The sequence below is a fragment of the Protopterus annectens genome, chromosome 6.part0, assembly GCF_019279795.1.
Source record: "Protopterus annectens isolate FY-2018-M chromosome 6.part0, PAN1.0, whole genome shotgun sequence".
Lineage (NCBI taxonomy): Eukaryota > Metazoa > Chordata > Ceratodontiformes > Protopteridae > Protopterus > Protopterus annectens.
In genome coordinates, this window is record NC_056737.1 from 1,931,650,521 (window position 1) to 1,931,678,279 (window position 27,759).

General features: G+C 46.7%; 1 protein-coding gene across 1 annotated transcript in view; it reads left to right on the forward strand.

Annotated features, from left to right (window-relative positions):
- The window catches only part of CNOT9 (CCR4-NOT transcription complex subunit 9), an 824,888-nt gene that overhangs the window by 418,525 nt on the left and 378,604 nt on the right, over positions 1-27,759 (forward strand). The window contains exon 4 of the mRNA XM_044075238.1: positions 5,388-5,497. Within this exon, the coding sequence (XP_043931173.1) occupies positions 5,388-5,497 (110 nt within the window). The remainder of the gene's footprint in view (positions 1-5,387; positions 5,498-27,759) is intronic.

Sequence of the window (27,759 nt, forward strand, 5' to 3'; positions counted from 1 at the left end):
GTGAGGCGCTGTTGCAGCCGCTGTCATCGGCCATTACAGAACCGCTTGCCGAAACGGACTCCCACGAGGAGCCAACTAGGCCTTTGAATACTCCAGGTGCAGGACCTTTGGATAATGCTCCCTCTGATGGGTTCGGAGCTGCTGTGCAGGTACCGGCTTCCAAGGGGGTTTTCAGGTCTACGCAGCTTCAGGTAAAGGCAAAGACTAAGGCAAAGACTCCTTCTAAAACAAAGACTCGAGCCCAGACCTCCTCTGATCCGGGACCTAAATCTCAAAAACAAATGCTTAAAATGGGGGAGGACTTGCTAACTATGATTAGGGGTTCACATCCCCCTCCAGACAAAAGGCCAAGACAAGAATTGGATTATGAATCCTCTGATCAGGCATCTATCTTTTCAGTGTCTTCCTCTGAACAGGATTATACTTTCCCTCCTTATGAGGATTCTGATGCTGAGAAATCCATTCCTTCAGCTTCTCCTCCTGAGGATTATTCTTTTGGGGAAACTTTACATGACATGAGGGAACATTTTCACTGGGAAGGACTGGAGTACTCTGAATCTAAGAGAAGGCTTAGGGATTTCCTTCTTCCCCAACACAGACCCCTGGCTATTCCTTCTATTTTGGATATTGTGGATGATGTCTTTTCTGAGTCTAATTTAACTCCTGACTCCTTTCCTCCGGCCCCTGCTAAGCCTGATAGATATTACAGAATCCCTGACTCCCACCAGTTTCTTTATAAAAATCCTACTGCTGATCCAGAAACCATTTCTCAGGGTCCTAAGGGTGTTAAGGCCGCCACTGCTAAGAACCCTATTCAGTCAGATAAGGATTCTAGAGCTTTGGAGAGATGGGGCAAAAAAGTGTACACTTCTGCTACTTTATCTATTAGGGCTTTAAATTGTCAATTTCATATGTTGAAATATCAGCAATACCTTTTGTCTGTTATGAAACAAAAACTGGGTACCATTTCTGCATGTGCAGACAATAAGGAATTACATGATTTGATGCATGCTACTGAGCAGGTGGGGAAACGTACCTTACACTGTGGTTTTGATGCTTTGGAGGCCTCTTGCAGGGCGGCTGCCACTGGCACGGTCATTAGAAGGCATGCTTGGTTAAAGGAACAAAATTTGCCTGATCAAGTGAAAGCAAAGTAACTGGATGCGCCTGTTCAACATAATGTTTTGTTTGGGTGTAAGGCTGAAGAGGTTATAAAGAAAATGGAGGATAAGGCAAAATCCATGCAAACGGTTAAGGATTTCTTACAAGTTCAGCCTCCTAGATTTAGCAGAAATTGGCCAGCTAAAAATTGGTCCTTTCCCAGCTCAGACAGGCCTCAGAGGGGTAGATATAGGTGCCCCAGAGGGGGAGGGCCCAAGCACAGACCTCTTATAGACCTAGACAGTGGAGTGCTTCCACCCCCAGGGGTGGAGAAAATGGGTCTCAACCTTATAGGAAACAGGCTCAATGACTCCCCCTGCATGGCTCCAGGAACCTCTCTCCTGGAAACTCCTCTGGGAGGAAAACTTTCTCTTTTTCACCGAAATTGGACTTACATGACCCAAGACAAGTGGGTTCTGGATGTAGTTTTAAGAGGTTACAAATTCCACTTTCACATCTTACCAAAACCAAACGGATGGGCAGACCTACCAAAAACTCAATGGGCAGAGGCATTAAAACAGGTGAGGTCCCTCATGGCTATGAGAGCCATAGAACTGGTTCCAAATTCAGAGACGGGACAAGGCTTTTATTCAAGACTCTTTCTAGTTCCCAGAAAGCAAAATAATTGGAGACCCATCCTGGATCTGTCAGTCTTAACTACTTTCCTGGAGATGCCAAAGTTCAAGATGCTTACTCTGCAGCAGCTCCTACCAGTGTTGAGCAAAAATGCATGGATGGTGACATTGGATTTAAAGGAAGCTTACCTATACATCCCTATCAGACAGGAGTGCAGAAGATACCTCAGGTTCAAGGCCGGCTCGAAACATTATCAATTCTCTGTGCTGCCCTTTGGCTTGTCTACTGCACCCAGGGACTTTACCAAGTGCCTGGCACCAGTAATAGCTTACTGCAGACTCAAGGGAATTCAAATTTACCCTTATCTGGACGACTGCCTTATTCAAGCAGACAGCAAGGACATTTTACTCCAGCACCTGGAATTTGTTCAGAATCTACTCAAGTACCTGGGATTCACTGTGAACGTAAAGTCAAATTTGACACCCACTCAACAGATAACTTTCCTGGGTGCTCTTTTAAACACAACAACCCAGATGGCATTCCTGACATCAGAAAAACTAAAGCTGGCGTCAACTTTCAAAAGCCTGGCGTTAATGTCTCAGCTAACTGCAAGGAAAATCCTGCAAGCTTTGGGTTACATGGCCTCCTGCATCCTACTCCTACCATATGCAAGACTGCATATGAGGAAGATACAATGGTACCTAAAAAGCGTATGGCCCCAGCATTGTCACAGTCTAGAAACAGATTGCTGTCTTGCCTTGCCTGCAAAAGGAATTCCATTGGTGGGCCATGGCATGCCTTCAAAACAAAGGGGAAAGCCTTCAGTCTACCTCCAGCCTACCAAGTGATAACCACGGATGCCTCTGATTATGCATGGGCAGCCCACTTGCAGGGGAAAGGCCTGCAAGGTTTTTGGACAGAGGATCAGAAGCATCTACATATCCATTTAAAAGAGATGATAGCTGTGCAGAATGCCCTCTTGGCTTTCAGAGATCTTTTACAGCCAGGGCAGCTACTGATACGGACAGACAACACCACAGTTATGTGGTACATAAACAAGCAAGGGGGTTCACACTCCTACCCCCTTTGCAGACTAGCCATGACTCTATGGAACACAGCACTAGCTTGCAAAGTGGAACTACAAGCTCAATTCCTGCCAGGGAAACGAAACACTCTGGCAGACAGCTTGATCAGGAACCTGTCAGACCAACACGAGTGGATGCTAGACACCCAAATATTCAAGATAATTACAGAAGCCTGGGGCTGCCCGGACATAGATCTATTTGCATCTCCCCACAACTACCAGTTAGACTTTTTGCACAAGCACATATCACAAGCTAGCATGGAAAGTGGATGCTCTCTCATTCAGTTGGAGGAACCTCTCGGGGTATGCCTTTCCACCACTACCTCTTCTACCAAGGGTGTTATTAAAAATAAAACAGGACAAACCAAAGCTGATCTTACTAGCCCCGAATTGGCCTCGACAATTTTGGTACTCAACACTGATAAATCTATCCCAGGAACCTCCTTGGATTCTACCTCAGATTCCAAATCTTTTGTGTCAACATCAGGGCCAGGTCCTGCACTCGTATCAAAACTCTCAGCCTGGTGTATTCGGGGTCTGATTAATCCTACCCTTTCCAAACAGGTCATGGATGTTATCTTGGAAGCCAGAAGGCCTAGCACTAGGAAATCTTATGAAGGTAAATGGAAGAGATTTTGCACCTGGATGCATGCTCAGGAATCAGATCCTCACATTCCAAATATTCCATTGATTTTACATTACCTAACAGATGCGTTGCATAAGGGTTTATCTTTTTCCTCCATAAAAATACATGCCTCTGCTATCTCGGCACATTATAATACAGATCCTCCAATTTTTTCACATCCACTTCTGAAACAATATCTCAGAGGAGCAAAGAATTTAAGGCCCCCTAGGACACCACCCATTCCTGCCTGGGACCTCAGTTATGTCCTGGAAAAACTTACTCTGCCTCCTTTTGAGCCTGCTGTCACATCTGATATAAAGTATTTATCATGGAAGACTGTTATCCTACTGGCTTTAACTTCAGCCAGGAGAGTCTCGGAGTTACAAGCGCTCATGGCTGTGGAACCTTATATTATTTTTCATCAAGACAGGGTTTCTTTGAGGACTAACTCTACTTTCATGCCTAAAGTGGTTTCTAAAGTAGCTTTAAACCAAACTATTCACCTGCCAACTTTTTTCCCTAATCCACAAAATAAAGGGGAGAGGATCTTGCATTCTTTGGACGTGCACAGGCAGCTTCGCTTTTACATGGACAGAACCAAGGATATCAGGAAAACAGAACAACTGTTTGTTTCTTATGCAGCAAATTCCCAAGGCAAAACTATTTCCAAACAGACCATTTCTAAATGGATTGCTCATGTAATCAGATTTTGTTACTCTCATCATGGAAAGCAAATCCCAGGAAAAATTAGGACTCACTCTACCAGAGCTGCTGCTACTTCAGCTGCCTTTCTCAGGGGAGTACCTACCAAAGATATTTTGGAAGCTGCAACTTGGAGTTCAGTGCATACTTTCTCTAAGCACTATAATCTCCCTCTTTTTTTCTAAGTCTAGGGCAGGCTTTGCTTCTGCAGTCTTGCAAGGCCTTCTAGCTGCCCCTTCTACTCAATAACCACCACCCTTTATCTCAGCTTTGGGATTCAACCCTACAGTGATGACTGCAACAGTGAAACACGATGAACATAGTACAGTTGTGTACACTTACCATAAATGTAGATGTTAGAGTGTCTTCACTGTTGCAGTCTGGGTTACCCAATCTCCTGTCCCCTCTTATACTTTTATTGGTGTGGTTCCCTGCTTCACCCTTCTGAGGTGTATTTGCTACAGGTTATGGGGTTTGTTGTATGTTACATTTTTGTTTTACTTTTAGCCTTTACTTTTGGGCATCTGACATCTGGGGTAAGAAAAACTGGAGAACATGGCGTCGGCTGGGAGCTTTGTACCCCTGGTGCACTGACGTCAGGGAGGGTGAGTACACAGCCGACACCGGACCCAGACTTTGGGATTCTGGCCGACTGAGGGCTGCCTGCTGGCAGGAAGAACCCTACAGAGATGACAACAGTGAAGACACTCTAACATCTACATTTATGGTAAGTGTACACAACTGTACTTTTTTGTCTCTGTGAAGGAATGTTGATGCATGCAGACTAAATGTTAGCTGGCCTGAGCTCACGAGCATGTCCTGAGGTGATGGCTTGAACATTGTTCCCCTCCCTGGTCAGCATCCTTCTGTATAGTCTATGCACTTGACATGTAAAAGTTTACAGTATGTATGTATCAGACTGTCAGAAGTTTAAAACTGTAGGAAACTGAGCTGGAAACAATGTGCTGTTTACATTGTCTCGTATTTTGGGGCTTTGCCTTTTATTGAGGGAGAGTAACGTAAAGCTCCTTTTATAATGGAGAAGCAGAAGCTTGATATAAACAGGGTTTTGCCTCTGATCTGCACTTGTAGGAGTGTAGCTGGGTCGGATTATATCCTCATTCGTAGCTGCACATTAAGAAAGTCAGTTAGCTGTCTTTGCTGTTGTGGTTGTAATTGTCAATAATGCTTGTTAAAGTATCCCAGCTTAGTGTTTTTCTTTCTCTTCCTTGTTCTTAGATCAGCTTTCCTGGCAGCTCATATTCCTCTCTTCTTGTATCCCTTTCTGCATACTGTTAGTAAGACCCGACCCTTTGAATATCTGCGACTTACAAGCCTTGGGGTTATTGGTAAGTAGTACGTTTAAGTGATGCAGAACTCTTTAACTGTTTTCATTTTAGAAAATGTGGTATTAGTGTTTAGTTTTGGATCACTGTACAACTAGGGTATTTTAACTTGTTTTGTCTTCAAACTGTCAACCCCTGACCTTTCCGGTGTTTTAAAGATCTAGTGACTCAGAGGGTCATCTTTCAGATTCTGAAAGCTGACCGCCTTTTAGAAAGAAGAATGTTTTTTTGCTGAGGCCCAGAGAGCAAAGCTCCAAATAATAAAAATAACATGCTGTAATGTTCTAATGCACAGGATTCTAAGGAAGATACTATAACAAAAACAACACGTAAAATAGTAGCTTAATACATAGAATTCTAATGAAAAACTTCATTAAAGTGGTGGTCTAATACATAGAATTCTAAGAAAACCTGAAACTAATATAAATATATTTGGGATATTTAACTTCAGCGTGTAACAATGTCATACTTGGAAGAAAATGAGGTGGAGCTGAGGGGAAATGAGAGAAAATAGTTGAAGTGGGAAGAGGCGATGGGGTGATATGAGCAGGAAAAGAGGGAATTTAAGGAAGTAGGAGGAAAAATGGAGACATTTGTGGAGAAGTATAGGTGAGAGTACAACTGTGCAAGCTGTTTGTGCTTACCATGTGTGTAAGACTGCTGTCTTATAGACATGGTAGTGACTTGATAGTTCCACATAACCCACTGCTTGGAATAAGTTACTTCCTGTAAAACAATGTGGTGACAACTGGAATAGAGGATCTCCTACAACATTTTGACTTTGTAGTGGCTAAGGGGTTTCACTGGAATACAATTCTCTGCATGGTGAATACTGCTGAAGGATGTTTTATGGAAGGGCAGTTACTGGGGTTGTAGATAAAATTATGGACTGTGACTAGTTTGGTGCAGATTAGGTGGTGTGGTAGATGTTCTTCGTGTTTCACTGTTGCAATCATCACATTTGTGTTATCCCTGCCAGGGTAGCCCTAGGCTGGCCCGAATACCAGAGGCTTAGTATTTCTGTGTCTGTTGCTGTCGCTTCAGGACTGACGTCCGGTCTTCAGTAGTATAAAGTACATCAGTCTTTCTTGCCATGGAGCCCGAAGCAGTTAGCACGAGTGCTGGTCGGCCGCTACCTGAGTTTAGTCTACCGATTTGAAGCTGAAGTCTTCTAAAGCTAAGTACTCCGTTGGGGATCCTTTTTTCTTGCACTAACCAAGGTCAGAAATAGTTCACAATTGTCTTGTCTGTGGAAAGCAAATACCACACAGAGACTTTCATTCTTACTGCGTCGCTTGTTTAGGCCCAGACCACGACGTCCCCCACTGTCGCTTCTGTGCTTTGATCAACGCCAGAACTAACCATCGTCGGGCCCTTATTGTAGCTAGATATTTTTGCTTACAGCCTTTGAACTCTGATATGGCTTTGGTAAGCCATCCGACAGCAGATCTTCAGAAAAAACATAACTGTAAAGACCGCACACGTCCAAACCTACCAACTATGCTTCCGTTAAGCTAGTGGTCAGTTCCCCAGTCCTCAGTGAGGCGCTTTCGCAGCCCCTGATGCCTGCTTTTGTGGATTCGCAGGTCGCTAACGAGACCCTTTTGGAGTCCGGTATGCTGTAAGACTCTTCTTTGACTAAGGATCCTGTGGTCGTCTCTACCTTGGAGGGGTCCGGAGCTGCTGAGCAGGCCCCAGCTTCTAAGAAAGTCCTTCGCACTACCGATTCTCGACACAAACCGACTTCTTCTTTCGCAACGACTCTTCTTTTGAAAATGACTAAGATTCTTAGGCCCAGGATATGAACCTCACCCAAGAAACTGACCCAATCTCAGGCATCTGCTTCCTTGCCTCAGTCTCAAATGCTTAAAATTATGCTAATTAGGGGAAGCTAAGCTACCCCTTCCAAAAGTAGAGATCGGTCCCCCGTAGTTTTGTCTGAACAAGAGTTAGAGGACTCTGATGTATCTGAATATGAAGACCTGCAACCCCTCTCTACTTATGTGGATTCTGATGCCAAGGGTTCTATCCCTTCCGCCTTTCCCCCAGAGAATTTCTCCTTTGGGGAAACCCTTTATACCTTAAGGGAGCATTTCCAATGGGAGAGTCAGGGCTACCTTCAGTCTAAAAAGAGACACTGGGAATTCTTAGATCTTCCACAGCACAGACCCTTTGCCATTCCCCCAGTCCTGGATGTGGAGGATGCTTTCCTGGAATCTAGCTGGACTCCTGACACCCTCCTCCTGCACCCAGAAAACCAGACTGGTACTATATAGTCCCTGACTCGCACAAATTTCTTTTTAAAAATCCTGCTGCTGAACCTGAGGTAATTTCTCAAGGGCTTAAAGGGATTAAAGCAACCTCTGCTAAGAATCCCACCCTCTCGGATAGGAATTCACGAACACTAGACAGATGGGGTAAAAAAAAGTATACACCTTGGCTACTCTTGCTATCTGGGCACTAGATTTTCAGTTCCAGATGCTAAAATTTCAGCAACATACCCTGAAACTCCTCAAACAAAAACATTGTTCCTTTCCTGCTTGTGCAGAATCTAGAGAGTTACAAGAGTTAATGCATTCTGCAAGTCAAGTAACTAAACACACCTTGCACTGTGGTTTTGACGCCTTAGAAGCTTCTTGCAGGGCAGCAGTCACCGGATCTGTCATTAAAAGGCATGCCTGGCTTAAGGAACAGCCCTTGCCCAGACCATGTCAAATCTAAATTGTTGAATGCCCCCTTGCACAAAGACAACTTACTTGGAACTAAGGCAGAAGAAGTCTTAAAAGAGATGGAAGAAAAAGCAGAATCTGTGCAGACAGTTAAGGATTTCTTAAGGTCCAGCCACCCAGGTTCAGCAGGCATTGTCCCACCAAGCAGTGGTCCTTTCCTGCTCCCACTAAGCCAGTCCAGCCCAGCCCAGACCCTTGGGAACCAGACCCCCCCCCCTCCCGACAGCAGCCACAGGGAATGCAGAGATCTAAGCAGTGGACTACCTACACTTCAAAGCCAGGGAGTTCTAAGCCACCCCCTTATGGTAAGAACTCACAATGCTCTCCTCTCCCACCCCTACCCTCTGCCCACCTTCACTTACCCCTAGGAGCAAAACTCTCCTTTCACGCAAGCACCTGGGCCACCATTACCAACAACCTCTGGGTTCTCAACATAGTGTCCCAGGGATACAAATTTTCTTTCTGCACCCTTTCTACCCCAAAAGGGTTCCCAGATCTACCTCCAAACCAGTGGGCAGAGGCGCAAAAGCAAGTCCTTTCCCTGCCCTCTTGAGGGCAGTAGAGCATGTTCCTGCAGAACAGCGAGGCCAAGGTTTCTACTCCAGACTTTTTCTGGTACCCAGAAAAGAGGGCACCTGCCGCCCCATCCTCTCTATCCATTCTAAACACCTTCCTGGTGATCCCAAAATTCAAAATGCTCACCCTCCAGTAGCTGCTACCCATGCTGTCCAGGGATGCCTGGCTAGCCACCCTAGATCTAAGAGACCTACCTCCACATTCCTGTCAGGGAATCGTGCAGGGAATCTCTGTTTCAGGGCAGGATCTCAGCACTTTCAGTTTTCTGGGTTTCCCTTTGGCTTGTCTACTGCTCTGAGTTATCACAAAATGTCTGGCTCCGGCCATTGCCTTTTGCAGGCAAACGAATATCCAGATTTACCCATACTTGGACGACTGCCTAATTCAGGCAGACAGCCAGGAAAAGCTGCTCAAGCACCTGGCCTTTGTAAAGTCCATACTAACCTCCCTAGGGTACACAATCAACAAAAAGAAATCCAAACAGGTGCCCACCCAAGGGATTATATTCCTGGGAGTAAGCCTGGGCACAGCATCCCAGATGGCATTCCTTACACCAGAAAAGCATTTTTCCCCGACGGCCTACTTCTGTCAACTAGCCATCAGACCCCAGCTATCTGCAAGGAAGATCCTGCAAGCTCTGGGGTTCATAGCATCTTGCGTCCTACTCATTCTATATGCCTGACTGCATATGAGGAAACTTCAGTGGTACCTAAAAAGCCTTTGGTGTCAACACTCTCAAGACATGGAGACTTATACCTATAGTTTCTTGCCTCAGAAAGGGTTTTCTTTGGTGGGAAACAGCATGCTCCCGCAACAAGAGACTACCTTTCTCACCACCCTACGCCACCCAGACCCTCATCATAGACTCAGACTATGCCTGGGGTGCACACCTGGACGGCAGGTGCATACAGGGCCAATGGAGCCCACAGCAAATCCCTCTGCACATCAACCAAAAAGATGATGGCTGTCCAACACGCCTTGTTAGCTTTCGAGCCCCTTCTCTCCCCGGGGGCTCTCCTGATCAAAACAGACAAACACCGCTGTAATGTCATATTTCAACAGGCAGGGAGGGACTCACTCCTACCCTCTATGCTGGCTGGCCATGACTCTTTGGCACACAGGCTCTGCCATGCAGCTCCACCTGTTAGCACAATTCCTACCAGGGTGTCTCAACTGTCTGGCAGACCAATTAAGCAGAAATCTTCTGGACCCACACGCGTGACAGCTCAACAGAAGAACCTTCACCCTAATAACTCAGAAATGGAACACCCCAAAGGTCGACCTCTTTGCCTCCCACACCAACCATCAGCTCAGCAAATTCCGCACCAGGGAGCATCACTGCATGGGTTGGAAAGTGGATGCCCTGTCCTTCCCCTGGGACAATATATCTGTCTATGCCTTTCCTCCTCTATCTCTCCTCCCCAGGCTACTGCTGAAAATAAAGGAGGAAAAACAAAGGACAATTCTTACAGCTCCAGACTGGCCTTGCCAGCACTGGTACCCCTTGCTGCACAGCCTGTCCCCACTGCCACCGTGGCATCTTCCTTAAATTCCAAACCTCCTGACCCAGAGGGAAGGGAAATTCATGCATCCCCAATTGCAGACACTCAATTTGGAAGCTTGGCTTATTTCCTAAACCCCAATCAATCTGCCAATGTCAGTAAACCAGATGTCCTTCAAGGATGCATCTGCAGTCATAACATATGGGTTGTCCTGCTTCAGGCAGCCCTTCGGTCGGCCAGATTCCAAAGTCTGGGTCTGGCCTCGGCTGATGTCGCACTTTCCCCGACGTCAGAGCGTCTGGGGTATAAAAGCATCAGCCGACACCATTTTCCTCAGTCTTTCTTGCCGCGTGGTGCCCGAAGCAGAAGCAGTTCGCAAGTGCCGGTCGGCCAGCTCCTGTGATTCAGCTACCGAAGACTTCGAAAAAGCTAAGTACCCTGTTGGGGACTCTTTCTTGCCTCAGCCGATGTCAGATAAAGTAAATTAATTGTTTAACTTGTGGGAAACAAATACCTCATAAGGATTTCCACTCTTACTGCCTCCCTTGCTTAGGCCCAGACCACGACGTCTTGGCTTGCTCTGCCTGTGCTTCCTTCAACCGACGAACTCGTAGACGTCGGTCGGAGTTTGCAGAGGAATTTTTTTGGGCTAATTTTGCGTATAAGATGCCGTCGGAGACTCCGACTTCGCATGTGGTTAAAAACCGGAAGGACAAGGACCGGCCCGTGGTTTCGGCTGAAACCACGGTCAGGCCTACCACGAGTGTCTCGGTTTCGGCTGAAAGAGTCCTCGGTGCTTCCTACTACCGAATCCATTCAACCGACTACCTCGGCCACGGAGGCTCCGGCCGAGTCGGTTATTGAACTACTACGGAAACCGGTATCCAGGACATGTCCGACACCATTCCTTTAGACAAGTCTACTCCTGCACGTGGTGCAGCCACACCCCCTGCATCCATGTCCATTAAGGCCTTCTCTAGGGCTAAAGCTGCCAAACTTGCCAAAGCTTTCCCTCCCAAGACTACCTCTCAGAGGCCTTCTACTGGCACTCAGATTCTCAGCCGAGCAGAGGATCTCATTTCTTTAATTAGAGGTTCTCAACCTCACCCGGACAGGGGCTCTCTTCCACCACCAGACAAAAGGCATAGGGTTGAGCCCTCTGATCCCCATTCTTCAGATGAGTCTACTGATGAATCTGTGTTGTCAGAGCACCAGCAGGAGGCTTGTTCGGCCTATGAGGATTCTGATGCTGAAGAATCTATTCCTTTGGCCTCCCCTCCTGAAGAGTTTTTTCTTTTGGTGAGACACTGCACCCTGAGAGAACATTTTCAATGGCAGGGCCAGGAATTTTCTGATTCAAGAAAGAGATTAAGGACCTTTTTACATTTACCTCAGCATAGGCCTTTAGCTATACCTCCTGTTTTGAATGTTATTGATGATGTGTATTCTGATGCTAGTTCAGCCCCTGATTCTCTCCCTCTGGCTCCTGCCAAACCTGATAGGTACTACAGGGTCCCGGATTCTCATCTACACCTGTACAAGGCCCACTCTGCAGACCCAGAAACTGTCTCCCAGGGCCCTAAAGGGGTTGCAGCTGCCACTGCTAAAAATCCTCTTCCCTCTGAAAGGGAGTCTAGAGCTTTAGAGAGGTGGGGAAAGAAAGTTTATACTTCTGCAACTCTCTCCATGAGGGCATTAAATTGTCAATTTCATATGATTCAGTACCAAGAATATTTGTTAGATGAATTGTATAAAAAGCTTTCCTCCTCTGAACCCCTTGACCGTAAATCACTTCAGGATCTGGTACATAACTCACAGCAGGTTAGCAACCATTTTTTGCAGTGTGGTTATGATGCACTGGAAGCTTCATGTAGGTCAACTATGACAGGAGCAGTTATACGAAGGCATGCCTGGTTGAAGGAACAATCTGTACTGGACCATGTTAAAACTAAGCTCCTGGATGCTCCAATGGAAAAACAAAAATTATTTGGTTCCACGGCTCAGGAGGTCTTGAAGTTTGAAGAAAAGGCAAAATCTGTGCAAACAGTCAAGGATTTTCTGCAGGTACAGCCACCGAGATTCAGCAGAAATTGGCCTACTAAGAATTGGTCCTTTTCGGACTCGGACAGATCCCAGAGAGGCAGGAACAGGCGTGCCAGAGGTAGAGGGCAAGCCAGAGGTTCCTACAGAGGCTGTCAGTGGCAGCCTCCCAACCAGAGAGGCAGTGCAGGAACAACAACAACTACTGCTACTCCAGGACAGACTCAATGACTTAATTTTGACTCCGCCAACCAGGGCTCAATTAGAAGCACCATTGGGCGGAAAGCTTTCTTTATTTTCAAGAAATTGGCATTACATTACAAGGGACTCATGGACACTGCAAATTATAGACAAAGGATACAGGATGTAATGGGATCCTATCTCGCCTACATTCATGACAGATGGGTTCGGAGCCGATCCATCGGCTCCGACTCGGCAACTTATATACTAGCACGAAGTCTCTCATTGGCTGGGATATACCCTATCCCAGGATGCACTACACCTGCTTCCCCAGATCTCGTTTGCCGCTTTACTAGCTGGACGTGGTCTCGACTTGGCTGGAGCTAAGTGATTTATCTTTACCTTTATTGGTCTTTGACCTTGGGGTTTCTTGTCAGATATTAACCAAACAGCTGTTTTAACAGCTTCTTTATCCTATTTGTGAAAGTTTAAGTGCTAAGTGTCGTCTGGTACTTGTTCTTTTTTTTGTCGGGCAAGGCCCGTTTTAGTTAGAGGGCCCTTGCCCTATCCTAGTGTAGTTTTAGTTAAAAGGCTATTAATTTAATTCCCTTGTGTTTTTTGTACCTACGGGCCAAGCCCGTTTAAATTAGAGGGCTTTGGCCTTGGTATTTTTGTCAGTTGTTTGTGAGGTAAATTCTACTGTGTCTCGCGCTTTTCAGTTGGCGCTATTTTTGCTTATAGTGCTTAATTTGTGGTGAACTCTATTTCTTTAGGTACCTGTACTATGTCTAAAGAACAGAAGTCAGGGTTTAAAAAATGCACTCGGTGCAGTTATAAAATGTCCATAACAGACAACCATTCTATTTGTGTTTATTGTTTGGGGCCGAAACATTTACAAGAGACTTGTAGCGTATGTCATGCCTTTTCTGCTAGAGTTCTTCAAGAGCGTAAGAACAAGCTCATTTTAAAAGGGCTTATTAAACCCTCCTTTGAGGAAGCTTTGAATCCTCCTGTTGCTTCCAAAAAGAAAAGATCGTCGGCTCCGACAAGTCCGTCGAGCCGACTTCTAAGAAAAGTTGACTTCTTCTTCCTCGGCTCCACTGACTTGGGGCGAGTGTGAAGTCTGCCTCGATACCTCCTGCTTCGGCTCCATTGTCTTCGGAGCCGCAAGTTGAAGTATCGAGAGGTGAATCACCTCCATCGGCTCCAATGGCTTCGGAGCCGGTGGAAGTGTACAGCTCAGACTCTTCACCCTCGGCTCCGAAGAAGAAGGCTTCCTCGGCGCCGATAGTGGTCCATGAGGTGGTGGAGTCGGCGCCGACAGTATTGGAGCCGTTTCGGAGCCGGTCCCCTTCTCCCTCGGAGCCGAGAGGAAAATCTTCTCGAGTGCCTACCTCCTCTAAATCCTCGAGACTATCAGATTCAGACCTGGATAGGGTTTTACAGAGGCTCTTCCAATCTCCAGTATTTGCTAAAATGGTCTCGGCTCCAGCACAGTTTGCTTCGGGGCCGATCCCCCCCCCCCCCGACACTTTTGATTCCTCCTCCAACCTCCTCTGAGTTGTTGGAGCCGGTGGTGGTGGAGCAATGTGGAGCCATACGGTCGGAGCAGAGACCCCTATCAGGCCTTTCGGCTCCGACCATGCTTCCTACCCTGTCCTCCGGTTCAGGGTTTGGCACTGCGACCTCTACAGCCGGGCCCGAGGGGAATACTTTGGGATTAGGTGCTTCGGTACCTAGTCTTCCCCTCGGAGCATCGGCTGCTGGAATTCCCAGTGCCATCGTGGCCTCTAGACCAGTGACTTCCTTGGATTCTGGAGGTCCGGCCTTTGAGGCCATGAGGAGCGCGCTGGCCATGCCCTTGCGGTTCAACTAGACTCTACCTCACCGTCCCTAGATTTGGAGACTGGTGCCTCTGTTGCGTTGCAGCCCCCCGGCAGCGGGGCCCCAGGGCCTGAGGATACCCCAATCGGGGGTTCCCTTCTTTCGGGTGGTCCGTCCGAAACTGCTTGGACGAACCTCCACGGAAGAAATTGTGCAAGAGGAAGCACGTAGACTCCCAAGATGAGTCTATTACATCGGGTACTGACCTCGATGGCGCTGAAGGGTCCCCAAATCATCTTCGGATGATATCTCCTTCTCAGATATCTTGGAGATTCTGAGACAGAGAGGTGACTGGCAAGCCAAAACCCCTTCAACTGAGGAGTCAGTCTTCCTCAAGGCCTTTGGGGCCCAGCCCTCCGCCTCCTGGGTGTCTCCGCCCGATGAACTCCTTGATGTGGTTTCTCGAAGGTGTGGGAACACCCTGATTCCGTGGAACCGGTGCCTCGAGGCCTAACAAATTCTTGTCAGCTCCCCAGAAAGAATTTCTCACTAAGGGTGTACGGTAGATGCTTTGGTGGTGGCTTCTGCCACACAGCAGGACGTGGCAGAGGCTTCGGCGTCTATTCATCCTCCTAATAAGGATTCTAGGAGTATGGATAGGTGCGAAGCGTACCCTGTCCTCAGCGGCCTTTACCTTACGGTCGCTGAATTATTTATGTCATTTTACGAGGCTCCAAAGGGATCTTCTCAAAGAGCTAAATGACTCCTTGTTGGTAATCTACCTGAAGCGCTGGCCTCGACTGTTGGCACAGATGACTACTCTTTCTTCTATTGTTAACTCGTCCATGAGGCTCATCTCGTATGCGGCCGAGGGGCTAGTAGAGCGAGGAACAGGCGTTGCCCTTAGGAGACAAGTCTGGTTACGCTTGTGTTCGTTACGGAGGCCTTCAAGTCTTCTTTCGCGCCCTTTGATGGGTCATCGTTGTTTGGACCCAAGGTGAAGGACACACTAACTCGGTGCGAGCAGGAGGGCAAGACTTTGACTGCCGTTGGGGCCCGTTATTCCGCTCCTTCCAGGCCTTATCCCAAGGCTGGGAGAGGAGGAAGATGTGGTTTAAAAATCCCAAAGTCTTTCTCTACTCCACCCAGTGATTCCCCTCCAGAGGCAGGGGGATTTGGAAGACGCCGCCCCAGAGGTGGCAGAGGCCCCCGTAACTCTGGAGACCGCGATTCCTTTCGTGGTTCTTCATACAACCAGCGTTCCTGAGTGGTTGCCCGACTGTGCAACTCCGGAGCCAGTCGGGGGTCGCTTTGCGGCGCATCCACAAGCTTGGGAATCCATAACAAGCGATCAGTGGGTGCTCCGCATTATTACCGGAGGATATATCATCCCTTTCAACAAACCCCCCCTTTCTATAAGGGAAATCCCGGACGTACCACCCAGTCAGCGGGATCAGGCAGCATTAGAAATTTCAAAGCTGCTAGAAAAAAGAGCCATCCAGCCTGTCCCCACTGACCAGATCGGATCAGGAACTTACTCAAAATTATTTTTGGTACCAAAAAAGACAGGGGACTTCAGGCCCATATTGGACCTCAGCTCATTGAATCGTTTCGTCAAGAAGTCCAAATTCCGAATGGTCACTCTTCAATCCATTCTTCCTTTGCTGGAAAAAGATGCATGGATGTGCTCAATAGATCTCCAGGACGCTTACTATCATATTCCCATAGCTCAAGAGTCCAGGAGACATTTACGCTTCACTCGAGCCAGTCATTTCAATTCCGAGCACTGCCCTTTGGTCTCACCACAGCCCCCAGGGTGTTCACCAAATGTCTGGCAGTGGTAACTGCTCACCTGAGAAGTCTGGGATTCCAGGTGTTTCCTTATCTAGACGACTGGCTCCTTACAGCCACCTCCGAGCATCTACTTCTTCAAGCGCTCAGAGCCACATTCACCTTGGGCCGCTTCTTGGGGATCACATTCAATTTTCAAAAATCTGTACTACAGCCTTCTCAGCGTATTACTTTCATAGGCGCAGACTTAGACACAAAAAGAATGCGCGCCTTTTTGCCGGCAGCAAGAATTCAGATCTTACAAGATCAAATCAAATCCTGCCTTCACTTACAAAGAGCCCCGGCCCATCGGATTCTACAACTGTTGGGCTCGATGGCGTCGACTATACTTCTAGTTCCCTTGGCCAGACTTCACATGCGAATTCTACAATGGCTACTGTCGGTTCAATGGTCTTATCAGGAACTGCCCTTGAACCACTTAATCATAATAACGGAAAGTTGCCGTCGAGATCTGCGTTGGTGGCTTCTACAGTCGAATCTCGACCAAGGGCGATCATTTATTCCTCAACGTCCCGTTGCCACTGTGACCACGGACGCCTCCCAGGTAGGGTGGGGGGGTCATTACCTGGACAGGTCGGTCCAAGGCACATGGCAGATCCAGGAAACACATTTGCATATCAATGTCCTGGAGATGAGCGGTACTATTGGTACTCCAAGCTCTCCATCACGCTCTCCCACAGGGCCCAATTGCGATCCTATCCGACAACATGTCGGTAGTATGGTACATAAACAAGCAAGGGGGTACCAGGTCTTACCTACTATGCAGAGAAGCCATGAGACTTTGGCACTGGGCGGTAGCTACCAACCGCTTTCTAATGGCAACGCACATACCGGGGAAGTCCAATGTGATTGCGGACAGATTAAGCAGGACCATTCTCTTGCCCCACGAGTGGTCCCTCAATCAGAGTATAGCTGCGAAAATCTTCGACAGATGGGGTCTTCCTTGCTGCGATCTGTTTGCCAGCCCCCACAATGCGAAATGCACAGAGTTTTTCACACTGTTCCCTTCCCAGGGGCAGATTCCCAGGGACGCTCTGACCCACAGTTGGCCCTCCGGTCTTCTCTACGCCTTCCCTCTGTTCCCCCTCCTACCGAGGGTGATACAGAAGGCCATTTACATGGAGAGCGAGATGATTCTGATTGCCCCGCACTGGCCTCGTCAAGTTTGGTTCCCTTTCCTACAGAGGCATGCGATAGAAGGTCCATGGTTTCTGGATCCGGTGCCAGACCTGTTGACTCATCAGTCAGGATGGCTTGATCCGTCTCTCAGGTCCCTGAAGTTGGCAGCATGGTTACTCCACTTCCATCCTTAGTCCGAGATAATGCTCTCGGCGGATGTGGTCCACATTCTGTCTTCTTCCCATAAACCTTCCACCATCAAACTTTATTCCAGTAAATGGAAAAGGTTTGCCTTCTGGGCTCAAGAACGAGGTATTGATCCTCTCACTGCTCCAGTATCGGAGGTTCTGAATTTTCTGGCCTTCCTGTTTCAGTCGGGATCTTCAGTTTCTACCATTAAGGTTCAACTAGCGGCAATCTCTAATTTTCATGCTTCATTTGAACCTTCATTGATGTCTCACAAACTTTGTAAGGCGTTCCTTAAAGGGGCTTGGCTCCTTAGGCCTCCTTTATCTCATCCTGTTCCTCCTTGGGATTTGAATATGGTTCTTGCTGCCCTGACTGCCCGTCCTTTCGAACCAGCTGCTACTTCTGATTTAAAATTTCTGTCTTGGAAAAACGCCTTTTTAGTAGCCATAACATCTGCTAGACGAGTTTCAGAACTACAAGCTCTCTGTTCTGATCCTCCCTATTTGATTTTTCACAAACATAGACTTTCATTGAAATTGAACCCTGCATTTATTCCAAAGGTGGCCTCTTCTTTCTTTTTGCAACAAACCATAGAACTCCCTGTGTTTTTCCCAGAATTTTCTAATAACGCAGAATATACCTTGCATCAATTGGACGTACATAGACAGTTACGTTTTTATTTGGATAGAACCGCTCAAACGCGAAAATCAAATCAAGTGTTTGTTTCTTTTGCAGCGAACAAATTGGGTCAACCAGTATCAAAAGCCTCCATATCAAAATGGATTAAAGATTGTATCACTTTTGTTTATTCACAGGCCAAAAAAGATCTTCCCTTTCCAGTCAAGGCTCATTCTACCAGGGCGATGGCTACTTCGGTAGCTTTTCACTCCAAGTTATCCATTGATGATATTTGTGCTGCGGCAACCTGGACTTCTCCGCACACTTTTATTTCTCATTACAAATTGGATGTGGTTTCTCGAGGCAGAGCTTCCTTCTTCCTTTGGTTCCACGGTTCTCAGGAGTGTGTTCCAATGAGCCACCCGGGATGTAGGTGCTAGGGACGCTGTCCCATCTGTCATGAATGTAGGCGAGATAGGATCCCATTACATCTTTTAGTTATGTACTCACCATAACTTTGGATGTATGGGATCCATCTCGCCTACATTCATAAGTACCCACCCTCCTTCCCCCTGCCATTTGGATTTAGAGGAGCTGTAGTCACTTTTTCTTGGCGTTCTTTCTTGAAGAACTTTAGTTGGTTATAGTGACTTATAGTGTCTCTGTGTTTACATGGGTGTATGAAAGCGAACAAACAAGATCTGGGGAAGCAGGTGTAGTGCATCCTGGGATAGGGTATAGCCCAGCCAATGAGAGACTTCGTGCTAGTATATAAGTTGCCGAGTCGGAGCCGATGGATCGGCTCCGAACCCATCTGTCATGAATGTAGGCGAGATGGATCCCATACATCCAAAGTTATGGTAAGTACATAACTAAAAGTTCCATTTCCACACATTGCCAAAAAGAAAAGGAATGCCAGACCTGCCACCAAATCAAAGGGTAGAGGCTTTGAAGCAAATCACCAAATTAATACAAATGAAAGCCATAGAAAAGGTACCTCTTTCAGAACAAGGCCAAGGATTTTACTCCAGATTATTCCTTGTTCCAAGAAAAGAAAATCAATGGAGGCCTATTCTCAACCTGTCCGCACTGAATACTTACCTCATTGTGCCAAAATTCAAGATGCTGACCCTGCAGCAGCTTCTTCCCATGCTGGGCAAGGAGTCTTGGCTGGTGACTCTAGATCTCAAGGAGGCATACCTGCATGTCCCTATTCGACAAAGTTGCAGAAGACACCCCAGATTTCTTGCAGGATCAGAGCATTATCAATACTCAGCATTGCCATTTGGCTTATCTACTGCGCCCAGAGTATTCACGAAATGCCTGGCATCAGTAATTGCACACTGCAGACTTCAGGGGATTCAAATCTACCCATATCTGGACGACTGCCTGATACAAGCGAACAACAAGGAAAATTTGTTAAAGGACTTGAGCTATGCCATCAAACTATTGCAAGCCTTGGGATACACAGTCAACATCCAAAAATCAAGGCTTGTTCCATCCCAAACAATAACCTTTTTGGGGGCAGATCTGGACACAACCACCCAAATGGCCTTCCTCACAGAAGAAAAACAAAAACAACTTCCAGATTACTTCAAGAATCTGACAAGACAAACTCAGCTGACTGCAAGGAAAATCCTGCAGGTCCTGGGTTACATGGCATCTTGCATAATTCTAATTCCACAAGCCAGGCTGCATATGAGAAAATTGCAATGGTACCTAAGGAGTGTTTGGACTCAGCACAGTCACAGCTTAGAAGCTTTGATTCCACTCATTCCTTGCCTTCAACAGAAATTTCTGTGGTGGGCTCAAGTCTGCCAGTCCAACAGAGGGTTGCCTTTCAACAAACCAAATACAAACCAAACCATCACCACGGACGCTTCAGACCGAGGTTGGGGAGCACACATGGAGGACAAATGTATCCAAGGCCTATGGTCTCAAGGACAGTTACGCATGCACATAAACCAAAAGGAGATGCTGGCTGTGATGCACGCAATCGAGGCTTTCAAACCTTTCCTTCAACAGGGTCACCTGCTAATAAGGACAGACAACACCACAGTTATGTGGTACATAAACAAGCAAGGAGGCACGCATTCCTACCCTCTATGCAGACTGGCTATGAATCTATGGGAACTTTGCTTGAATCTCAATATACAACTACAGCCCCAGTTCGTGCCAGGGAAAGACGATACTCTAGCAGACAGCTTAAGCAGAACTACCATGGATGCACACGAATGGATGCTGCACCCAGACATCTTCTTACTCATAACACAAGCATGGGGAAGGCAGGAGATCGACCTGTTCGCCTCACCCCACAATCATCAACTGAAAATTTTTTGCTCAAGAACATACCACCCACAAGCATGGAAGGTGGACTCTCTTTCTTTCAGTTGGAAAGGTCTAACAGTTTATGCTTTCCCACCACTCCCATTAATGCCCAAGGTTTTACTGAAGATCAGGGCAGAACAGCCAAGAGTGATTCTGATAGCTCCAGACTGGCCAAGGCAGCACTGGTACCCACGGTTGAAGAGCTCATCACAGACGAAACCGTGGCCTCTCCCCCTATGGCCACTTCTTCTGACGCAGAACAATTTCAAGATTCTGCATCCCAACCTAAAAACCTTGCAACTAACTGCTTGGAGAATACCATGACTCCTACTCAGAACAACTTATCCCAGAGGGTAAAGGACATCATTATGGAAGCTCACCGTCCCTCCACAAGGAAGGCATACTCGGCAAAATGGGAAAGATTTCTCATTTGGAACACAACAAAAGGCCTAGATGTGACAGTGATGAGCATGGCACATATACTGGAATACTTAGCAGAATTTTTCCACAATGGCCTGTCTTATTCTTCCATTAAGATGCATGCCTCAGCAATTTCAGCAGAATACAATGTAGATCCACCTGTCTTTTCGCATCCTCTCAAGACAATTTCTCAGAGGAATCAAAAACATCAAACCTCCAAGGAGACCACCTTTACCTACTTGGGACCTTAACTTTGTGCTGGAAAAACTAACACTTCCTCCCTTTGAACCAGCAGCATCGGCAGATCCGCAGATGTCCTTCAAGAATGCAACTGCAGTCATAACATGTGGGTTGTCCTGCCTCAGGCAGCCCTCGGTCGGCCGGATTCCAAAGTCCTGGTCCGACGTCGGCTGATGTCGCATTTCTCTCCGACGTCAGAGCGGCTGGCGTATATAAGCATCAGCCGACGCCATCTTCTTCAGTCTTTCTTGCCGCGCGGTGCCCGAAGCAGAAGCAGTTCGCAAGTGCCGGTCGGTCAGCTCTTGTATTCTTCGATTCCGAAGTCATCAAAAAAGCCAAGTACCCCGTTGGGGACCTTTTCTTGCCTCAGCCGATGTCAGAAATTACTGAAAAAGTTAACAATTGTCTTTCTTGTGGTAAACAAATACCTCATAAGGATTTCCACTCTTACTGTCTTCCTTGCCTTGGCCCAGACCACGACGTCTTTGCCTGTGTAGCCTGTGCTCGCTTCAACAAGTGCACTCAGGCGCTGGGCGGAGTTCGCAGAAGATTTTTTCGGCGATAAATTCGCTTACACAATGCCGTCGGATCTTCCGACATCACAAACTCCCAAGAAACGAAAAGACCGGGACCGACATCCTCTGCCCGTGTCTACCACCGACTCCACGCCAAAACCTACCTCGGGTGCTCCGGTTCCCTCTGAGACGGTCTCTCCACCGCTCCGAACCAAAGTCACCGCTTTACTGACTACTCCGATTCCAGATATCACTCCGCCAGTTATTGATTTTCCTCCGGATACCGAAACCGAGGAAATGCCCGAGACCATTGCTATAGACAAGGTCACTCCTGCACGTGGAGCTGCCAGGCCTCCTATGGCCATGTCTATTAAGGCCTACACCAGGGCTAAGGCAGCCAGCAAATTGAAGCATCTTAGTACTAAAACCTTTCCTCAGCCTACTCCAGAGACGCAAATTATGTCTATGGCTGCTGATTTAATTTCTATGATTAGAGGTTCACAGGCCCATCCTGAGAGAGGATCCCAACCTCCTCCTGATAAAAGACCCCGGGTAGAACCCTCTGACCTTATTCCGTCAGATGAAGACTCTGAGGACTCTGTACACTCTGATAGCCAGGAAGAGCTCTTCCAGACCAATGAGGACTCGGATGCAGAGGATTCCATCCCCTCGGCCTCCCCACCTGAGGATATTTCCTTTGGGGTAGTTCTGCATACCATGAGGGAACATTTCAAGTGGCAAGGCCAGGAATATTTTGATTCCAGAAAACGCCTTCGGACTTTCCTTAAGAAGCCCCAGCACAGGCCCTTAGCTATTCCTCCTGTTATTGATGTTTTGGATGATTTATATGCTGACTCTAGTGTTACCCCGACTCTCTTCCTCCTGCTCCAGCCAAGCCAGACAGGTATTACAGGGTCCCAGAAACTCATTCCCATTTATTCAGGGCCCATACTGCTGATTTGGAAACTATTTCTCAGGGGCCTAAAGGAGTTTCAGCTTCTACCTCTAAAAATCCATTGCCCTCCAACAGGGAAGCTAGGTCATTAGAGAGATGGGGCAAAAAGGTTTACACATCCACTACCTTATCCATGAGAGCCTTGAATTGCCTTTTCATATGTTACAATATCAGGATTTCCTGTTAGAAGATTTACAAAAAACATTGGCCACTCCTGATCCTTTAGACAGGAAGGCTTTGCAGGAAGCAGTGCATAATACTCAGCAAGTAAGCAATCACTTCCTGCAGTGTGGATATGATGCACTGGAAGCTTCATGTAGGGCAGCTATGACAGGGGCAGTCATTCGTAGACATGCATGGTTAAAAGATCAACCTCTACCAGATCATGTAAAGGCAAAACTTCTGGATGCACCTTTGGAAAAGAACAAGCTTTTTGGTGCTAATGCTAAGGATGTGTTAAAGACTATCGAGGAAAAAGCAAAATCAGTTCAGACTGTGAAAGATTTCCTCCAGGTGCAACCCCCCAGATTCGGTAGGAATTGGCCTTCAAAAAACTGGTCCTTTCCTAATCCAGAAAAGTTTCAAAGGGGTAAAAACAGACGTGGCCGAGGAAGAGGCCAATACAGAGGTCCTTACAGGGGACGACAATGGCAGTCAGGAAACCAAAGAAGTGACGCAGGGGTTTCTCCTGCCCCACAGCCACAATCTCAATGACTTTCCTCTACTTCCGCCTACCAGGGAACAAATAGAAGCTCCCTTGGGCGGGAAATTATCTCTGTTTGCAGAAAATTGGCACAGACTGACAAAGGACAAATGGATTTTGGACATTATAGACCGAGGCTACAGGTTCCATTTTCATACCTTACCAAGAAAACAAGGCATGCCAAACCTACCACAAACCCAGAGGGCAGAGGCTATCAAGCAAATCTCTCTGCTGACTCGAATGAAAGCAATAGAAAGAGTTCCACAACAAGAACAAGGCCAGGGGTTTTACTCAAGACTGTTCCTTGTTCCAAGAAAAGAAACTCAATGGAGACCAATACTGGATTTGTCCGCATTAAACATTTTTCTCATAGTCCCAAAGTTCAAAATGCTGACTCTACAGCAACTCCTTCCCATGCTGGGCAAGGGGTCTTGGCTGATTACTCTGGACCTCAAGGAGGCATACCTGCATGTCCCCATCAGACACAGCTGCAGAAGATACCTCAGATTTCTTGCAGGGCCAGAGCATTATCAATTCTCAGCATTGCCATTTGGCTTATCTACTGCGCCCAGAGTATTTACAAAATGCCTGGCTTCAGTAATTGCTCATTGCAGGCTTCAAGGGATACAAATTTACCCGTACCTGTACGACTGCCTCATACAAGCGGACGACAAATTGATGTTGACAAAAAACTTGGACTATGTCATACGATTACTTCAAGCTCTGGGATACACAGTCAACTTTCAAAAGTCAAGACTGCAGCCATCCCAGCAAATAATCTTCTTAGGAGCCAAATTAGACACAGCCTCTCAAATGGCTTACCTGACAGAAGACAAGCAAGAGAAGTTAACTCATTACTTCAAAGGTTTAGCAAAACTCACCCAGATAACTGCAAGGAGATTCCTACAGGCTCTGGGTTACATGGCATCCTGCATTCTCCTGGTTCCATTAGCAAGACTACACATGAGAAAGCTTCAATGGTACCTAAAAAGCATTTGGTCTCAGCACAGCAACAACTTGGAGGCAACCATACCGCTCATTCCATGTCTATAAAAGGAATTCCTGTGGTGGGCCTCGGTGAGCCAGGCCAACACAGGTATGTCATTCAAAAAACCACAGATAACACAGACCATGACCACAGACGCCTCGGACCTTGGATGGGGGGCGCACATGGAAGGCAGGTGTATACAAGGACAATGGTCTCAAAAGGAAACATCTGCATATAAATCAAAAGGAAATGCTGGCAGTAATGCATGCCATCGAGGCCTTTCAACAACTACTTCAACAAGGCCATTTACTGATACGGACAGACAACACCACTGTGATGTGGTATATAAACAAGCAAGGGGGCACCCACTCTTACCCCCTTTGCAGACTAACAATGCATCTTTGGGAGAAATCACTGAGCCTAAACATCCACTTACAATCCCAGTTTGTTCCAGGCAAAGACCATGTACTGGCGGACAGCCTAAGCAGGAATTTCACAGATCCACACAAGTGGAGGTTGCACCCGAAAATCTTCACACAACTCACTTCCACATGGGGCAGGCCAGAAGTAGACCTATTTGCCTCTCACCTCAACCATCATCTACAAAAATTCTGCACAAGGACATACCATCCAAAAGCTTGGAAAATAGATGCTCTATCATTCAACTGGAATTTCCTAACAATCTATGCATTCCCACCTCTGCCACTGATGACCTCAGTACTACTAAAGATCAAAGCAGAGAGACCCAAGGGAATCATAATAGCTCCGGACTGGCCAAGACAACACTGGTACCCACTACTAAGGAGCATATGTCACACCAGGAGGTGGGCCCTTCCTCTATGTCCTCTATTTTTGACTCAACACAATCTCAACACAGTGCATCCAAACCTTCAGACACTGCAGCTAACAGCATGGGAGATCCCATAAATAACCTCAACCTATCTCTCTCCAAGGAAGTACAGCGAATACTAACGGAGGCTCGAAGACCATCCACCAGAAAGGTTTACTTAGCAAAATGGAAGAGATTCAGCAATTGGAATACCAGCAAGGAGCATGATGCCTCATTGTTGAACATCCCACTCATCTTGGAATATTTGGCGGATATGCTAAAGAATGGCCTCTCATATTCTTCCATAAAGATACATGCATCAGCTATTTCAGCTAGATATAACACTGATCCTCCAGTCTTTTCACACCCTTTGCTAAGGCAATTCCTCAGGGGAATCAAGAACATCAAGCCACCAAGAAAGGCCCCAGTGCCAGCCTGGGACCTCAATTTTGTCCTAGAAAAACTGACTCTACCTCCTTTTGAGCCAGCAGCTTCAGTTGACTTGCAATTTCTCTCATGGAAGACAGCTTTCCTGTTGGCAATTACCTCAGCAAGAAGGGTTTCGGAGCTACAGGCCCTAATGGCAATACCACCGTTCATAATTTTTCACAAAGACAGGGTTTCATTAAGGACCAACCCTACTTTTATGCCAAAGGTGGTATCTAGGGTTTCTTTGAATCAAGCTATTCATTTGCCTGCTTTCTTTCCCAATCCTGAGAATAAGGGGGAAAGACTGTTACATACCTTGGACATTCACAGACAACTTCGATACTACCTGGACAGAACCAAGGCCAGTAGGAAGTCTGAACAACTTTTTGTAGCTTACGCCCCTGCAGTCCAAGGAAAAGCAATTTCAAAACAGACCATTTCAAACTGGATTGGACATTGCATCAGATTTTGTTATTCATTTCCTGGAAAGACTGTTCCAGCCAATGTCAGACCACATTCCACAAGAGCTACAGCCACCTCTACAGCATTCTTAAGAGGGGTGCCTACTAAGGACATTCTAGAAGCTGCTACATGGAGCTCCGTGCATACATTCTCCAAACACTACAATCTCCCTCTATACTCCAGATCCAGAGCAGGCTTTGCTTCGGCAGTCCTGCAGGGTTTGATTGCCACACCATCTTTTTCCTAGAGCATACCTCCTCCCCCAGCTAAGCTATGGTATTCTACCCACATGTTATGACTGCAGTTGCATTCTTGAAGGACATAGTACAGTTTTGTCACTACCATAAATGTAGATGTCCGATAGACATGCAACTGCAGTCGGATTTTCCCTCCCTCCATACCCCTCTATGCCTAGGACCCTCTCCTATCCCGGTTTCTCTAAGCTGGGGATATCTGTTATGGTGTATTTGTTTTTTATTGATCATTTATTGTTCTGGAATCCTGTTGTTGTCTTTCAATTTTATTACAGCCTTCCTTGGAGGGCACCTGGCATCTGGGGCAAGAAACACTGAAGAAGATGGCGTCGGCTGATGCTTATATACTCCAGCCGCTCTGACGTCGGAGAGAAATGCGACATCAGCCGACGTCGGACCAGGACTTTGGAATCCGGCCGACCGAGGGCTGCCTGAGGCAGGACAACCCACATGTTATGACTGCAGTTGCATGTCTATCGGACATCTACATTTATGGTAGGTACAAAACTGTACTTTTCTCTCTTGGAAAACTGCATTCCTTCTGGCCATAACTTCAGCAAGAAGAGTATCTGAGTTACAAGCTTTAATGGCAGTGCAGCCATTTCTTATTTTTCATCAAGACAGAGTTTCATTAAGAACCAATCCTACTTTTATGCCAAAGGTGGTATCTAGGGTATCTTTGAACCAAGCAATTCACTTGCCTACATTCTTCCCAAATCCACAGAATAGAGGGGAGAAACTTCTACACACTCTGGATATACACAGACAATTACGCTACTATTTGGACAGAACCAAAAGTTACAGAAATACTGACCAACTGTTTGTAGCATATGCTGCTGGGGCACAAGGAAAAGCAATTTCCAAACAGACAATTTCAAAGTGGATAGGAAATTGCATTAAACTTTTGCTACTCCTTTCATGGAAAGACTGTTCCTGTGAATATTAGGCCTCATTCCACGAGAGCCACAGCCACCACTACAGCCTTCCTAAGAGGGGTGGCTACCAAGGACATTTTAGAAGCTGCTACATGGAGCTCCGTGCATACATTTGCCAAGCATTACAATTTACCTTTATACTCCAAATCCAGAGCAGGTTTTGCTACTGCAGTCCTGCAGGGTATCTTAACTACACCATCATTTTCTTAGTACCTCCACCCCAGATTGGCTATGGTATTCTACCCATATGTTATGACTGCAGATGCATCCTTGAAGGACATAGTACAGTTTTGTACCTACCATAAATGTAGATGTCCGATAGGTATGCATCTGCAGTCATTTACACCACCTTCCCCTCTGTGGTATTCCTAGGGTGCTTACCCCTCCATTAGCTAGCTAGGGGAATCTGTTATGGTGTATTTGTTTGGTACATTTATATATATGTATATATTTTTGCATTATGTTTGGAATTTTTTGGCATTTTTATCCAAATTTAGCCTTCCTAGAGGGCACCTGGCATCTGGGGCAAGAAAAACTGAGGAAAATGGCGTCGGCTGATGCTTTTATACCCCAGACGCT